The following is an 18,025-nucleotide window of genomic DNA, read 5'->3' as shown; positions in this document are numbered from 1 at the left end:
CCAGCTTCATCGTCAGACCCTGAGTTCTATCTTGTGTCAAAGATCTCGTTGAGAGGAATAAAACGACCCCAAACACGAAGTGGTTTAGTTGCGTGGTTGACTGGTACCGGTGCCAACCTTCCAGCTCCATCATCAGACCCTCAGTACTATCTTGTGTCAAAGATCTTGTTGAGACGAATCAAACGAGCCGAAACACGAAGTGGTTTAGTTGCATGGTTGACTGGTACCATTGACCACCTTCCAGCTCCATCATCAGACCCTGAGTCCTATCTTGTGACAAAGATCTTGTTGAGACGAATCAAACGAGCCGAAACACGAAGTGGCTTAGTTGCATGGTTGACTGGTACCGTTGACCACCTTCCAGCTTCATCATCAGACCCTGAGTTCTATCTTGTGTCAAAGATCTCGTTGAGAGGAATCAAACGAGCCCAAACACGAAGTGGTTTAGTTGCGTGGTTGACTGGTACCGGTGACCACCTTCCAGCTCCATCATCAGACCCTGAGTCCTATCTTGTGTCAAAGATCTTGTTGAGACGAATCAAACGAGCCGAAACACGAAGTGGTTTAGTTGCATGGTTGACTGGTACCGTTGACCACCTTCCAGCTTCATCATCAGACCCTGAGTTCTATCTTGTGTCAAAGATCTCGTTGAGAGGAATCAAACGAGCCCAAACACGAAGTGGTTTAGTTGCGTGGTTGACTGGTACCGGTGACCACCTTCCAGCTCCATCATCAGACCCTGAGTCCTATCTTGTGTCAAAGATCTTGTTGAGACGAATCAAACGAGCCCAAACACGAAGTGGTTTAGTTGCGTGGTTGACTGGTACCGGTGACCACCTTCCAGCTCCATCATCAGACCCTGAGTCCTATCTTGTGTCAAAGATCTTGTTGAGACGAATCAAACGAGCCGAAACACGAAGTGGTTTAGTTGCATGGTTGATTGGTACCGGTGACCACCTCCCAGCTCCATCATCAGACCTATATATTCTGATTCTGACATGTCATCAAAAGCATTTGTATTCAGCCATTTTTAGGGTTCCGTACCCAAATGGCAAAAAACGGAACCCTTATAGATTCGTCATGTCTGTCTGTCTGTCTGTCTGTCCGTCTGTCCGTCTGTCTGTCCGTCCGTATGTCACAACCACTTTTCTCCGAAACTATAAGAACTATACTGTTGAAACTTGGTAAGTAGATGTATTCTGTGAACCGCATTAAGATTTTCACACAAAAATAGAAAAAAAAAACAATAAATTTTTGGGGTTCCCCATACTTCGAACTGAAACTCAAAAATGTTTTTTTCATCAAACCCATACGTGTGGGGTATCTATGGATAGGTCTTCAAAAATGATATTGAGGTTTCTAATATTATTTTTTTCTAAACTGAATAGTTTGCGCGAGAGACACTTCCAAAGTGGTAAAATGTGTGTCCCCCCCCCCATGCCATGTAACTTCTAAAATAAGAGAATGATAAAACTAAAAAAAATATATGATGTAATTACCATGCAAACTTTCACCGAAAATTGGTTTGAACGAGATCTAGTAAGTTGTAAGTAGTTTTTTTTTATACGTCTTAAATCGCCTAAATACGGAACCCTTCATGGGCGAGTCCGACTCGCACTTGGCCGCTTTTTTAATTACCTATAAGATCAGATCATTTCAAATATCTTTAATGCTGTCCGGTAGTTACATACTATACTATAAAACCAAATACACAGTACTAGGATCAAAGTTTCTCAGTCGCCGTATACACGCACTGTCACGCACACAGTATAGCATTTTACACGGCGCCTGCCGCACACAATGATAAAAAACCTCGTCGTCGCCGTTGAAAACGTGCGGAGCCGACCGACACACGTCCTACCTCTACAAGCTCTGCCGCGGCACTGAGCTCACGACCGCGCGTCATCGGTAATATTAGAGTCGTTTTCAAAAAATTGCCAAAAAATTATAGTAGAATTTCATAAACACTAATGTATACCATCAGTATAAGCAAACGCTGTAGATTGCTTGAGTATGAAAATGACTTCGATATTAAGTAGAATTTCGTAGGAATTGACACTTGTTTCGGAGAGAAAATTGAGTTTGTTTTTCTTCGATTTTCTCTTTCTCAAAGGTATTTAGGAAAAATGTCAAAAGTAATTCCTAATGTACAGGGTATTAGTAATACAAAATAGCCAGCTTTACCAGAGTAAACTTCTCAACATTTACAAATACGAGCTCACAATTTAGTGCTTCACGTGGTTTTTCGGAAACAACCATCAGAAAAAAAATCATTACTAATTTAATAAGCCCTTTTTCCAATATTTAAAAAGTAATTCCTAAAGATAAGAAGACGCTTTTACCGTAACAAGTACTCATTGTTTCTAATAATGACCCTAAAGTACTGAATGTCATCGAGGAATATCATCAATTTTGCATTATTTTGACTTTTCTTGTTGGAGCGCTCTTAATTATTTGCACGAGCCGCAAGCTTACTTAAAAAAACCGGCCGAGTGCGAGTCGGACTCGCGCACGGAGGGTTCCGCACCATCAACAAAAAATAGAGCAAAACAAGCAAAAAAACGGTCACCCATCCAAGTACTGACTCCGTCCGACGTTGCTTAACTTCAGTCAAAATTCACGTTTGTTGTATGGGAGCCCCACTTAAATCTTTATTTTATTCTGTTTTTAGTATTTGTTGTTATAGCGGCAACAGAAATACATCATCTGTGAAAATTTCAATCACGATTCGTGAGATACAGCCTGGTGACAGACGGACGGACGGACGGACGGACGGACGGACGGACGGACGGACGGACAGCGGAGTCTTAGTAATAGGGTCCCGTTTTTACCCTTTGGGTACGGAACCCTAAACATTACTAACTCTTGGTGACAACAACAATTAAAATATCATCATGTTAGTTTGTGGTAATTAGGAACAGTATACCAGAGTGTGTGGCAATTGCCAGTTTGTCATGGAACTTTTTGGACGGGCAGAAGGCCATGGACTCAACATCTGCTAGAGGGAATCTCTCCGGGCAATGCGTCTTTGGCTTCGCCGAACATTGCTGTTGCATTACCTGTGAAAAAGTGTGTTATTGTATTACAATTGATAATTGATTATAACAGTGGTCGGCAACCTTTTAGCAGCCAAGGGCCACATAGTAGTTAACGAAGTTGACGCGGGCCGTACTTTGTAAATATTTATGACTTTATGAGACATTGTCGTTTGTCAATATTACATACAAAATAGCCAGGGAGGCTCGCGGGCCGCAAGTGACAGATTCACGGGCCGCATGCGGCCCGCGGGCCGCAGGTTGCCGACCGCTGGATTATAACAATAATTAAGGTTAGACGGGGCAAGCGAAACACGTCATACTATTTCACTATGAAAAATAAACTACGTTTCTTTTACCCCACATGACCTTATGTTATATATTTATTATGTAAATACAACAATACAACTTGAAATAACGCGGCAACGCAGCGAGCGTGATGGGCACCTTTGCGTCAGGGACAGCCCGGGACGGGTTTTAGTAAGTATTTATTTTTTATATTTTTAGTTTGTATTTATATTTAAGTTTTTGCAATAAATGTTCCTTATTTACTTGAAATATGGCATCAGAATACTCGCATTTTTAATTTTTGTATCATTTCATCACAATCTGAAAGTTTCATTTTGTAAAGCATTCAGACCGCAACTTTATTGCTCGGTTAATTTTACAATACCATGCGTGGCTCGTGCGTGGCTCACTCCGCGATTTCGTCGCTTTGCTACAGGTAGCTAAAAGTACATCCGTTCCGGCCCCAATTTTGGGGAAAGCCATAAGCCGCGCGTGGCGCTGTCGCCACCTAGCGGCCATATCTGTGCTGATCGTAACAGACGCGTTTTGTTAGAGAGTGAGTCTTCTGTACTTAGTACTATTATTTATTCTGTGACAATACCTACTTATTGTTCTTTTAGCATTAGCATAATTGATCAAATCTTTAGACGTTTCTAACTTGTAGTAATATGTATATGGTGGCTACAATAACAATATTTTTTTATTAGTGTAGGTTAGGTACGTATACCTACAATTGTAAAATATAATAATTCGAGTAACTTATTTGTCAAAATTCTTATGAGAATACTAATTATGTATTGTTAACCAGATCCTCACATAGCAATACGAGTATGATTACATAGCAAAAACTGCCGATAGGTAAGAAGATATTGAAAAAAAACGGCCCATTGCGTGTCGGCCCCCGGATAATGGAGGGCTCTCATATGATTTTCGTGGCAGTTTCATCATGTTAATAAAAAGAGAAGTATAAAAAAACGCATTTAGTAAAAAGTTTTTCTTTTCAAATTTATATGTACGGCCGCTTCAAAAGTTAAAGGTGGAAAGCCATATCTTTTTGGACTTTCGTGGTGATTCTTTTCAAAAGTATTCAATTAAGCGAAAACCTTTTTTATAAACCTTAAAGTTATTTTTAAAGACCTATCGAATGCCTTGCTACGCGTTGATGTTTACTGTTTTTTTTTTTTAATTTTACATCGTCGGACTTACCCTATCACTTTTGGCGATTCTCGTGAACGCGATTCCATATTTGCTGACAGCGTCACCATAAGTCAAGGGTTCTATGGTCATAGACAGCTCATCGTTGACTTGTTTCGTTCTCTTCTTCGCGAGGTGTGTCATTTCTAACATTCCAATAACCTGAAGCAAGCAAAATCCATTAAAAAAAGACAAAAATAGACTCGGTTGGGTAAAATGGGTGGTAATCACAAGTAAAGTAATATTACGAGTAACTGGACGAATCGATAAAAGAACGAATTTTCATTTTGAACCTGCCATACTGATGTATCCAATCCACCCTGTTATCTGATTGAATTGAATTGAATTTCCTGTCTCGCTCACACTCCGGAGCGGCATCGGGATGCGTCCAATGTGAAGACCACCTAACCTAATGCGCTGGCTACGGAACGCACGCTCAGAGTGTCACGAGTGAACGCGCTCGCCGAACGTCATACATTTATAGCGTTATCGCCGAGCGTGCAAGCTCTGAGTATGCGTTTCGTAGCCATCGGGTAAGAGTGATGCTGTTAGTACAGTCAGCAGCAGAAGTTGCTAAGCGGTCGAGGTGTTCCAAATAACCTCGACGCGCTCTTATTCTCTTAACAATAAAGTCGCGTCAAGATAATTGTGAACACCTCGCCCGCTGAGCAACTATTGCTGCTGTTAGTATATACCTGCTTCTTGGCGTCGCAGAAGGAGGGGTGCATGCGCATGATGCGCAGAGTAGGCGGCATGGACGCGACCACGCGGCCGCAGCGCGCGCAGCCGGCCGCGCAGCGCGTGCCGCCCAAGCGCCGCCCCGGCGGCACCCACACCAGCTCGCTCACAGACGCTTGCACTGCGCACAAAATTTAACCTGTCAGCTCCCAAGGGCTCAAATTTGAGCCAGAACGCTTATGGTGACGTCACACACGTGGGAACTCACGGGTTAAAAGGTAAGAATAGGCTAGATGACAATATTTCATTTATGTTATGAAGTTTATTTTTAGGATCAAATGTCTATACAGGAATGTCTAAATGTCTGTATAGGACCCATTGCATTAAAGTAATACAAAAGTCTGAAATGATAGTCAAAGTCCGACAGTCGTACTTCATTCGCGAAACGCCCCTAACAAATCGCTATATGAACGTGACGTCAAGGTCACTGAGATCGCATCTTAAAGTATGAACAAAACAAGAAAATTGCGATTTTGTCGATGAAATATATCGTTTATGTACTTATATAGTTGCTATACAATCTTTTTTTGGATAAAATGTGAGGAATCGATTGGTATCCTTACTTATTTTGTTTTTGAAAGTTAAAAAAAAAACTAAAATTTTGAAACTTTCAGGTGCTGTATTTTTGTATTATTTCCATATTTTTTTTTAAATCCACAATATTGTGATAAATTGCTCATTTGCTATCTATTTTACTAGATTTTGTTATACAATTCAACATGTGTCATCATCCCTATGGGCAGTGTTGGCCGAACGTTAATCCCAATTACCATTAAAAATTAACCATTGAAAAGGTTAATTCGAATTAACCATTAACCATTGAAGGAAAATTAATTGTCAATTCGCATTAACATCAATTTGCATTAATATTAATTTATTTCGAACCATTAAAAATTAAAAAGAATTAATGGTTAATGCTTCACAAACCATTAAAAATTAAATCAATTTTTAATGACAATTAAAAATATTATTGATAATTATCAATTAACAAAAATATATCGTAATTTTATAAAGACGCCCGTAATTTTTATCTAGCTAGTGGACCTCAGGTTTGGTGCAACATAGAAACACGCCGTTTGGTCATCCGACTCGTCTTGATGAGCACTTGGGAGACCAGTACCCAAGATAGAGCTGATGCTGAACCCTGGGTGTACCTAGTGGAATTCAGGTTTGGTGCAACATACACACACGCCGTTTAGGCTATTCAACTCGTCACAATGAGCACTTGGGAGAGCAGTACCCAAGATGGAGCTGATGCTGAACCTTGGCTGTACCTAGTGGAACTCAGGTTTGGTGCAACATAGACAAACGCCGTTTTGGTCATCCGACTCGTCTTGGTGAGCACTTGGGAGAGCAGTACCCAAGATAGAGCTCATGCTGAACCCTGGCAGTACCTAATGGAACACAGGTTTGGTGCAACATAGACAAACGCCGTTTTGATCATCCGACTCGTCTTGGTGAGCACTTAGGAGAGCAGTTCCCAAGATAGAGCTGATGCTGAACCCTGGCTGTACCTAGTGGAACTCAGGTTTGGTGCAACATAGACACATGCCGTTTTAGTCATCCGACTCGTCTTGATGAGCACAGCTCTATCTTGGGTACTGCTCTCCCAAGTGCTCGTCAAGATGTGACGGATGACCAAAACGGCGTGTGTCTATGTTGCACCAAACCTGAGTTCCACTAGGTACTGCCAGGGTTCAGCATCATCTCTATCTTGGGTACTGCTCTCCCAAGTGCTCATCAAGACGAGTCGGATGACCAAAACGGCGTTTGTCTATGTTGCACCGAACCTGAGTTCCATTAGGTACTGCCAGGGTTCAGCATCAGCTCTATCTTGGGTACTGCTCTCCCAAGTGCTCATCAAGACGAGTCGGATGACCAAACCGGCGTTTGTCTATGTTGCACCAAACCTGAGTTCCATTAGGTACTGCCAGGGTTCAGCATCAGCTCTATCTTGGATACTGCTCTCCCAAGTGCTCATCAAGACGAGTCGGATGACCAAAACGGCGTTTGTCTATGTTGCACCAAACCTGAGGTCCATTAGGTACTGCCAGGGTTCAGCATCAGCTCTATCTTGGGTACTGCTCTCCCAAGTGCTCATCAAGACGAGTCGGATGACCAAAACGGCGTTTGTCTATGTTGCACCAAACCTGAGTTCCATTAGGTACTGCCAGGGTTCAGCATCAGCTCTATCTTGGGTACTGCTCTACCAAGTGCTCATCAAGACGAGTCGGATGACCAAAACGGCGTTTGTCTATGTTGCACCAAACCTGAGTTCCACTAGGTACTGCCAGGGTTCAGCATCAGCTCTATCTTGGGTACTGCTCTCCCAAGTGCTCATCAAGACGAGTCGGATGACCAAAACGGCGTTTGTCTATGTTGCACCAAACCTGAGGTCCATTAGGTACTGCCAGGGTTCAGCATCAGCTCTATCTTGGGTACTGCTCTCCCTAGTGCTCATCAAGACGAGTCGGATGACCAAAACGGCGTTTGTCTATGTTGCACCAAACCTGAGTTCCATTAGGTACTGCCAGGGTTCAGCATCAGCTCTATCTTGGGTACTGCTCTACCAAGTGCTCATCAAGACGAGTCGGATGACTAAAACGGCGTTTGTCTATGTTGCACCAAACCTGAGTTCCACTAGGTACTGCCAGGGTTCAGCATCAGCTCTATCTTGGGTACTGCTCTCCCAAGTGCTCATCAAGACGAGTCGGATGACCAAAACGGCGTTTGTCTATGTTGCACCAGACCTGAGTTCCATTAGGTACTGCCAGGGTTTAGCATCAGCTCTATCTTGGGCACTGCTCTCCCAAGTGCTCATCAAGACGAGTCGGATGACCAAAACGGCGTGTGTCTATGTTGCACCAAACCTGAGTTCCACTAGGTACTGCCAGGGTTCAGCATCAGCTCTATCTTGGGTACTGCTCTCCCAAGTGCTCATCAAGACGAGTCGGATGACCAAAACGGCGTTTGTCTATGTTGCACCAAACCTGAGGTCCATTAGGTACTGCCAGGGTTCAGCATCAGCTCTATCTTGGGTACTGCTCTCCCAAGTGCTCATCAAGACGAGTCGGATGACCAAACCGGCGTTTGTCTATGTTGCACCAAACCTGAGTTCCATTAGGTACTGCCAGGGTTCAGCATCAGCTCTATCTTGGATACTGCTCTCCCAAGTGCTCATCAAGACGAGTCGGATGACCAAAACGGCGTTTGTCTATGTTGCACCAAACCTGAGGTCCATTAGGTACTGCCAGGGTTCAGCATCAGCTCTATCTTGGGTACTGCTCTCCCAAGTGCTCATCAAGACGAGTCGGATGACCAAAACGGCGTTTGTCTATGTTGCACCAAACCTGAGTTCCATTAGGTACTGCCAGGGTTCAGCATCAGCTCTATCTTGGGTACTGCTCTCCCAAGAGCTCATCAAGACGAGTCGGATGACTAAAACGGCGTTTGTCTATGTTGCACTAAACCTGAGTTCCATTAGGTACTGCCAGGGTTCAGCATCAGCTCTATCTTGGGTACTGCTCTCCCAAGTGCTCATCAAGACGAGTCGGATGACCAAAACGGCGTGTGTCTATGTTGCACCAAACCTGAGTTCCACTAGGTACAGCCAAGGTTCAGCATCAGCTCCATCTTGGGTACTGCTCTCCCAAGTGCTCATTGTGACGAGTCGAATAGCCTAAACGGCGTGTGTCTATGTTGCACCAAACCTGAGTTCCAGTAGGTACCTACTGCCAGGTTTCAGGGTCATTTTGTTGTCTCATTTTAAAATATCACGACCTGATAATTCACTGAAGCTTGTATTCATATGCTTATTTTTAATTTTAATACCTAGCTCCAAGTTTCTAAGCAATAGTAACATTAATTATTAGTTTATGAAAAAATTGATTTAATTGCATTAAACGTTAATTTAGATTGACAATCAATGTAATTAAACGTCTCAAAATTCAATTCTAATTAACTTAATTTAAATTGATGCGTAATGCAATTGACTAATTGCGGATTTAATGGTTAATGGAAATGATTAATTGTTAATTAGAATTACACATTACGGCCAACACTGCCTATGGGATGATACGGATTTTTTCGTGGTTTGTTAATTAAAGATACATTCGATCCTGAGTGGAAACTAATTATAATTTAGGCCACGTTCTACAGTTGACGCCACACGCTGTGTACAATCACACTTTCAACATACAGAAATGATGCTATCTTATATCATTATTGCCATCAACATCAACGCATGCTTGCTGCTCAAGAACCTTGTCAAGCGCGACCCACCGCTGCTGTGACTCATCATTACGCCTCACCGCAAAAAATGATCTGTGCCTGAAGAAAACCCAACTTACTGATGGCGTCGTCTCCAGAAATGACGGCGGTGCAGGCGTGGGGCGCGAACGCGACGCCGAGCGAGGCGGTGGCCAGCCGCGCGCGGCCCGGCGCGCCCGTGCCGGCGCGCGCCGCCAGCTCCGCGCCGGTCGGCGCCGACCACGCGCCGCTGCCAGATCCGGCCGTATCACCGGACACCGGATACAGATCCGTACCTGGTGATACAGCGATATTGTGAATGTGCTCCTCATACTACACTGGCTTCCCTGCCTTGACATCTTAACTATTGTCACCATAGACTAGGAATCCTCTAGACTGAGTTTAGAGCAATTATTTCATGAAACCGATGCTGCCAAAAATACGGGGGTGCGGGGGACGAGGTGGGCGAATCCCGTGCCGTGATTGGTCCGTTCAAAGACACGGACCAATCACGGGACGGGATTGACTCGAAGATGGAGTAAAACTACCGTATGAGTGGCAGAGGGGGTAGCGTTACTATGCTCAGTCTAGAGGATGTCTTGTCTGTGATTGTCACACACACACACACACAAGACAAATTACTATTGATGTCTTGGTCAATTTATATTTTTGGGCACGCAATTAAGCTTTCATCTACCTACCTTTTTAAATTCACAAACTGCAGGCAATACAATTTCTAATGTGCGAAATTTCGTATCTTTCAACGTATCTCGCTCAGATTGTCAGTGCTGGCCAAGATTATTAAATAAGGATCATTTTATCGGACTAACTTGCCAGCAAACAACAATGTTAACACATAAAACAACTTGCATAAAGTATTAATAGATTATCCACCATGATTCATATCGCATTGTCAGGGTTGGGCAGTATTTCAATTACATGTATTTGAAATACGTATTTGAAATACAAATTAGTATTTTGTATTTGTATTTCAAATACTACCTCAAAAGTATTTTGTATTTGGTATTTCAAATACTGCACTCACATGTATTTAGTATTTTGTATTTCAAATACTTCAAGCTTCAAAATACATTTCTATAAATACATTTTATTAAATTCTATAATCCTAAAATGTCTAATCTCTCGCACAAGCTGTGAGCCGACCGCGAACCTCTGATCCAGCCGAGATACAATTTTCATTGGCTGGATACTGGATCTATATTAGGTCAACTTCTGCGTGGAACTTTTCGTTTAAATCTAGGGGATAGGGTCATTGCAGTAGTTTCCGTCCATGCACTAGTTTTCGACGACTTGACGGATTATCAAATATATATTTCATTTTTAATTTACTACTTTTTGCGAAATCTTCATCTTCCTCGCGTTGTCCCGGCATTTTGCCACGGCTCATGGGAGCCTGGGGTCCGCTTGGAAACTAATCCCAGTAATTGGCGTTGGCACTAGTTTTTACGATAGCGACTGCCATCTGACCTTCCAACCCCTAGGGTAAACTAGAGCCGTAATTGGAATTAGTCCGGTTTCCTCACGATGTTTTCCTTCACCGAAAAGCGACTGGTAAATATCAAATGATATTTCGTACATAGTTCCGAAAAACTCATTGGTTCGAGCCGGGGTTCGAACTCGCGACCTCCGGATTGCAAGTCGCACGCTCTTACCGCTAGGCCACCAGCGCTTCCTTTTTGCGAAATATCATTGTTATATGTAGACAGATATAATTGCTTAGACGCCTTAGACATAAGGATTGAAATCAGTCCAAATTTGTGCAGGAATGTAGGTATATATTCAAATTTCGTCAAGTGGACGTAAACTAGAGCTGGACGAAAACTAGCGCAATGACCCTATAAGTTTATATGAAAGGATATTCGTTAACGTTAAAACTAAATGCTAAACAAAAAAATAAATAAAGGTATATTTTGTAATTGAAATACATTATTTTAAACACTGTAATTTGTATTTTGTATTTCAAATACCCGTCACCAAAGTAGTTTGTATTTTGTATTTCAAATACTTTTAAAAATGTATTTTGTAATTTGTATTTCAAATACGTGGAAGCCAGTATTTTGCCCAACCCTGCGCATTGTTAATTCGACCCGCTGTGAACAATATCCGCTCTAACCATCAACAACATACTAAAAGTATAACGCAGTGTCATTTTTCAGGTGCTCTTGTACTGGTAAGGCTAGATAGGTACTTACAGAATTGATAATATGTACATAGTTTTCCTTACAAGCTCCCGTATTGAACAAAACTGATGTCTAACAGACTACATATCTAAATTAACAAGCGCCCAGCGCACTTAGTACACTGCATGGCCCGGAAGGAAAGGTGTGATAGCCACATTCGACACGATTGAGGGCCAGTTGCAACAATTGACGGACTGATCAACATCAACCAGCAGCAAAATATGAAACATCTCATACAATAAAATTTAGCAATGTTAATTTTAATGGTGACGGGCGGTTTGATACAACCGACCCTAACTAATCCAAAAAAACGCAATAGCCGGTATATTCAGTTAAGAGAGCGTGGCTAAATGACATTTCCCGGTCAGCGTAGTGGTCTAGTTTTTCAGTGGAAAAACATCATTGAGTAAGGCTATATCAATATGGTCAAACAAAACAGAGTTCGGTAATTCTTATAAAACTAACCTGTAATGCAGGTGTTGTGTGGTCGTTCGTCGTAATACGGGTGAAACACTTGAACGTTATTTTCTACCGCCGACAACAATGGCGAGTCGGTATGCAAATCATAATAGGCCGTTGAACCATCCGCGTAACCGACTAACACTAGATTATGTTGTTTTTGCTAGAAAAAATTAAATATTAAAATTAGAAAACAATAACTAATCATTTAATTAGTTTGAATTTTAGAGAATCAGCAGTAAGTGACTTACTTTAGACCAGGAAACAGAAGTTGCCTGATATGGTTTTCTGTTACTGCCCATAGTCATTCTTAACTCCGCAACTGGTTTCAGTTTCTGGACAATTTGATTACTGAAAATTACAAATGTGTTAAACTCGAAAATGAAGAATCTAATTATGTAAATATAAGCGTATCGTGCGTTACGTAATATACGCTACGCCAACAAAGTAACTTACTTCTTAACTACAGTGGACGGATAGGGAATAGCAAAAATATAGACGGATCCGCTGGAGCACGCCACCGCGAGCAGCCCTAGACGACTCGACGCGTTCTCCGCGCTCTCGGCCGTCAAGGCGTCCCTCGCGCCCGACGGACACCAGTCCATCGACCAAACCGTCCCGAAGTCGTGTGCTATACCCAACACTATCTCCGGTAATCTGTGCCAATTAAAATACCAAGTATTTATATTTATAAATACTTATTACTTATAATAGTTATTTAACTAAATAAAAATTAACACTCACTGTGAACGCCACGCCTATCAGGTATACCTATTCGGGCACAGCGACCTTGTAAGTAGAACACGGTGGCAAATGAAAAAAAAAAAATAGCGCGAAGATTTGCCTTCCCATGGAAAAAATTAATTTAATATCGTAAAAATATACATATCGTAATGTTTACTTACCCTCGAAACTTGTTGAAACTCCATATTTGTATTAGATTTTCGTGTTTCGGCGTTTCTCCGCCTTGGTAACGCGGGCAGTCCGGCCCGTTGTGGCAAGCTATAGCCAGGAAGTTGGACGCCCCGTCAGACATATCCTCTACTCGGGGCGGCACCCAGGCAATACACACTATGCTTGCACCCACGAATATACTGGTACCTAAAATATAGATTTTTTTTTTCAACTACCATAGCTAAATAATAAAAAGCCTTTACAAACATTCTTTGGCAATATTTGTTATATTGAGATGATATAGTGAGAAAAACTCTAACATGTCTGCCTTTCTGACATCACCAATAATTATTTTAACCTCGCCTGTGTTAATTGAAGGTTTTTGAAGTATACCCCAACATTTATAGAACACACAGTACCAGATAAATTATTGTAAAGGTAAATTCGTTTGTGACATATTGTACGAGTATACATTCGATTTTCTACCTTAACACAAACACAATAAAGCCCATATTTGAAACATCCGCTCAATATTATGATTGTTGTATATGTCAATCACAAACTAGGGATAATAAAGGTGCATTCGATCACTTACTACAGTCGTCCTTTAAAGCTTGGAATCTCTTCAAAGTTGTCCAAGCGGAATCAGTTTTGAATTTACAAGAGTGCTCCAGTGGTGGCATGTATCTCGTCACTTCAGATTCGAGTACGGGTTCGTGTTGACATTGCCATCGAGGAAACAATACTTCATCAGTCAAATAAGTTTTACAACTGAAAAAATAGATTACGTTATGTCGGCTGTACACACTCGTCGAGAGCGAGACGAGAAGGGAGCAGCACATGTACACACTCGTTCTCGGCCTGTCACGGGGTATCTCGACGAGTGTTAGCCCGCATAAAAAAAAATCGTACTTCTTAACGTAGAGGATTAGTTAAAGGATTTACTTACAAATCTTCATCGCCCTTGCGTATATATGAATTGACATCATCAACTTTGAAGGGAATACGTGTCACTTTCGACAACAATGGCGCTGGAAAAAACAGTAATTGTTAGATAATTTAGTGTAAAGTATGGTTTGCAAATTCATTTTTTATTTAACTAAGTATGATTAAAGGCCTGTGCACGCCGAATACGTGTGCGTAGACGTGCACGTGCACGTGCGCGTTGTAGTATACAGATCCTTATGAGAGACGGCACACCGCTTGCGTGACGTATGCGTGTGCGGCTCCAACATTTTAGCGCACACGTCACGCACACGCAGCCGGTGTACTCTGGCCTTTATCCTGTGATAAGATGAAGCATAAATAGCTGTTAATGTCGTGTAGTTTTTAGGGTTCCGTACCCAAAGGGTAAAAACGGGACCCTATTACTAAGACTCCGCTGTCCGTTCGTCCGTCCGTCCGTCCGTCCGTCCGTCTGTCACCAGGCTGTATCTCACGAACCGTGATAGCTAGACAGTTGAAATGTTCACAGATGATGTATTTCTGTTGCCGCTATAACAACAAATACTAAAAACAGAATAAAATAAAGATTTAAGTGGGGCTCCCATACAACAAACGTGATTTTGACCGAAGTTAAGCAACGTCGGGCGGGGTCAGTACTTGGATGGGTGACCGTTTTTTTTGCTTGTTTTTTGTTGATGGCGCGGAACCCTCCGTGTGCGAGTCCGACTCGCACTTGGCCGGTTTTTTTTGCAATATTTTTGTAAACTGTACAACTACTAGAGGGACATTTTTGTTTTCTACAATATATTTTAGAAGTCGTAGCACTCACCAGGATCTCTATACCGTTTCTTTTTCGCTTGAAGCTCGGCATCATCATCATCGTCGTCTCCACAGTCATTTACTTCATTCGAAATATTGGAATCGACGTCTGTATCTTCCGATTCGTCCTCTGAGCTCCCTATCTCGGCGGCCGACTCCTCGTCTCCACTGAAGTCTTTCGACACTTCGCATTTGTGCTTCTGTAGTTCCTCTTTGAAATCCGTACCAAATCCACATGCCTTACACGAATGTGAATGCTGTGAGCAAAATATTAAATAATAAAATTCTAAGTAAATTTCAAGTAATATTTTACAGCACTGACTTTGTATCGTACGTACCTTACTCATGTTGTCACTATAGTTTTCAATTACTGACCGCGCCCTGAAAACAAAGGGAATATGTGAATTACATTTAATAAAATTTGAATTTAATTATTCACTCGTGAATTTATTGACTTTATAAATGTCAATAAAAATAAAAAGTATCAAGACATTGTTACGTGTAATGAAAAACTCCATACCTATTTTGTTTTATCATCAACAACATGCTATAAAAACTTGAAATATGAAAATGACAATAAAAAATTGTGGTTAGACATATTCCTATAGAAATGGGGAAGACGGGTGATGGTGAAAGCAAATTGTAGATGGCGGTTTTCTAGATTCCATACAATTCGTACAACAGATGCCTTCTACATTGATACTTACTTCACAGCAGCGCGCCTCTTGCCCGATACAATAATGTCTTTCTTGTCCTCAATTGGTTTTATTTTGGCCTCCGCTGTGAGCGTTTGTACCCTGTGCATCATTGCGTGCTGATTCTTATATATGCAGAGATATTTATTATTACATATATCACACAGGGATCGATACATGTCTATTTCCTGCAATCGAATAGTTTTTTTAACACAATAGTTTCTAAAAGGTTGATAAAAATATGCATGTATGTATAATAAACTACAAAAAATCCCTTTCTTATAGAGATAGATAATTTTCAAAGTTTATATAGGTATTTGTTAACGAATAAAGGAAAGAAATTGTCTAAAGTACCTCCTCCGTTTTTCTACATATTATGATGTGCGCATAAAAGCCAGCAAAGGACGCTCGAGTGGTGCCGCACGCGTTACACTTTAAATTACCCTTTATTTGTTTATATTCTTTTAGAAATCTCTCTACAGCGTAAACGTTTTTGATGTCCTGAAACCAGAAAATAACAAATTAGAATAAAAATGAACCCACTCTAGTCCATAAAAGGAATAGAACCAATGAAACAAGTCACATTGTATGGTCTCAATAAGTTTTTTTAAGTTTGCATGGGATTTTAAGTAGGTAAGTTAACTTCAAGCTAATTAAGTCTTACAATAGGAGTTTCGCCGACTATCCAAGTTATATTGTAATGATTTTCTATAGCGTGAGTTTTCCAATCTTTCGTCTTTACCACTTCTTTACACATGGCGCACTGATTTTCATCTGGAAACCGAAAATTTACAAATTATATAATTGTTAAGACAAAATTTAATTTACGATTGTATTATTTTAGCAAGTAAGTAGCTCATTTACCTAAATAAGTAAGTGTGTATATATTGAAGTAAAGTTGGAAGTATGTTACCTTTATTCGAAGGCCCGATTCCTTCCGCAACTGACGTGTCGATAACATCACAATTTTTTATGTGTGTCAAATAAGTTTTCACATATTTTCTCACTAATCCACACTTGTTACAAGTTAAACCATCCATCCTTTTGCAGATTACGTACAAATACTGGTTCACGTCTTCAAAATCGTCCAAGTTCTGAAAGATACAAGATACCTACAATGAATATATGAATGTTTACTTTTAAGCTGGATAGGATCCGACGCCACCTGTGACCGCCAACTGCACTTAGTGTACATAACCCAAATGTAGATCATTCAAATGTGTGTGTATATGACATATACAACACACTCCGTTTGCACATTCAATTCATCCTAATAACAACAATTTAAATACTTAACACAGTCGCTAGGGGGGTTTTCTGTTCGTGGGCGCATTTCGCTACAAAGCGGAAAATACTTTATCAGATACGTTTGTAGGGCGTAGCTCACGCTGCCAGTGGATGTGTCACGTGTATTGTGACAAGACCGATTTAAATATAAGAGAAAACTTTGTACTTTAACCCTTTGAACCCCAGGCCTTACGTGCGCGCGACGAAGGTTGCCCTTGGCTGATACCACGAAGATTGATACAGGGCTGTACCGCGCACGTCACTTGATGACTTTGGCAGTCAAATAGTCAATAACTCTTTACCAATCACTACATAGTATAAAACAAAGTCGCTTCCCGCTGTCTGTCTGTATGTACGCTTAGCTTTTTAAAACTACGCAACGGATTTAGGTGCGGTTTTTAATAGATAGAGTGATTCAAGAGGAAGGTTTATATCATCATCTTCCTCGCGTTGTCCCGGCATTTTGCCACGGCTCATGGGAGCCTGGGGTCCGCTTGGCAACTAATCCCAGTAATTGGCGTGGGCACTAGTTTTACGAAAGCGACTACCATCTGACCTTCCAACCCAGAGGGTAAACTAGGCCCGTATTGGGATTAGTCCGGTTTCCTCACGATGTTTTCCTTCACCGAAAAGCGACTGGTAAACATCAAATGATATTTCGTACATAAGTTCCGAAAAACTCATTGGTACGAGCCGGGGTTCGAACCCGCGACCTCCGGATTGCAAGTCGCACGCTCTTACCGCTAGGCCACCAGCGCTTCATATAATATATATATAATATTTGGCTAATTTGTTAACCCGTGCGAAGCCGGGGCGAGTCGTTAGTATGATATAAAAACTCACCCAAGGCCTCTCTCCTTTTCTCCATGCTAGGTAGTTGTGTTCTTTCTGCGTGTGCTGTATCCATTTGCCGGGCTCCACTTCCTTTTCACAGACGCCGCAGGTTCCGCCGCTAGCGAAGTCTATATCGTCGAAATCAACAACGGTAGCTGGGGCTCTTTCCCTTATACCACCAATCTAGAAGTAGTATTCATTTTATTTATCAAAAATCTGGCTTCCCAATAGTCATACAAAAATGTAGGTATTTTTAGGGTTCCGTACCCAAAGGGTAAAAACGGGACCCTATTACTAAGACTCCGCTGTCCGTCCGTCCGTCCGTCCGTCCGTCCGTCTGTCACCAGGCTGTATCTCACGAACCGTGATAGCTAGACAGTTGAAATTT

At 41.6% G+C, this 18,025-nt stretch overlaps 1 protein-coding gene across 1 annotated transcript in view; it reads right to left on the bottom strand.

The window, feature by feature from the left end:
- Positions 1–2,857: 2,857 nt before the first annotated feature.
- Positions 2,858–18,025, bottom strand: part of LOC134648251 (uncharacterized) — a 29,631-nt gene continuing 14,463 nt past the window's right edge. Inside the window, exons 18-34 of the mRNA XM_063502739.1 lie at positions 17,647–17,820; positions 16,430–16,610; positions 16,181–16,290; positions 15,871–16,017; positions 15,529–15,704; positions 15,160–15,202; positions 14,832–15,078; positions 14,007–14,088; positions 13,653–13,828; positions 13,069–13,264; positions 12,620–12,820; positions 12,415–12,514; positions 12,170–12,326; positions 9,605–9,799; positions 5,213–5,376; positions 4,530–4,679; positions 2,858–3,059 (exon numbers count right to left, since the gene is read on the bottom strand). Coding sequence (XP_063358809.1) covers positions 2,898–3,059; positions 4,530–4,679; positions 5,213–5,376; positions 9,605–9,799; positions 12,170–12,326; positions 12,415–12,514; positions 12,620–12,820; positions 13,069–13,264; positions 13,653–13,828; positions 14,007–14,088; positions 14,832–15,078; positions 15,160–15,202; positions 15,529–15,704; positions 15,871–16,017; positions 16,181–16,290; positions 16,430–16,610; positions 17,647–17,820 — 2,661 coding nt within the window. The 3' untranslated portion in view covers positions 2,858–2,897. The remainder of the gene's footprint in view (positions 3,060–4,529; positions 4,680–5,212; positions 5,377–9,604; positions 9,800–12,169; positions 12,327–12,414; positions 12,515–12,619; positions 12,821–13,068; positions 13,265–13,652; positions 13,829–14,006; positions 14,089–14,831; positions 15,079–15,159; positions 15,203–15,528; positions 15,705–15,870; positions 16,018–16,180; positions 16,291–16,429; positions 16,611–17,646; positions 17,821–18,025) is intronic.

The sequence above is a fragment of the Cydia amplana genome, chromosome 5 (assembly GCF_948474715.1).
Source record: "Cydia amplana chromosome 5, ilCydAmpl1.1, whole genome shotgun sequence".
Classification (NCBI taxonomy): domain Eukaryota; kingdom Metazoa; phylum Arthropoda; class Insecta; order Lepidoptera; family Tortricidae; genus Cydia; species Cydia amplana.
This window is presented reverse-complemented; position numbering and strand designations above follow the sequence as displayed.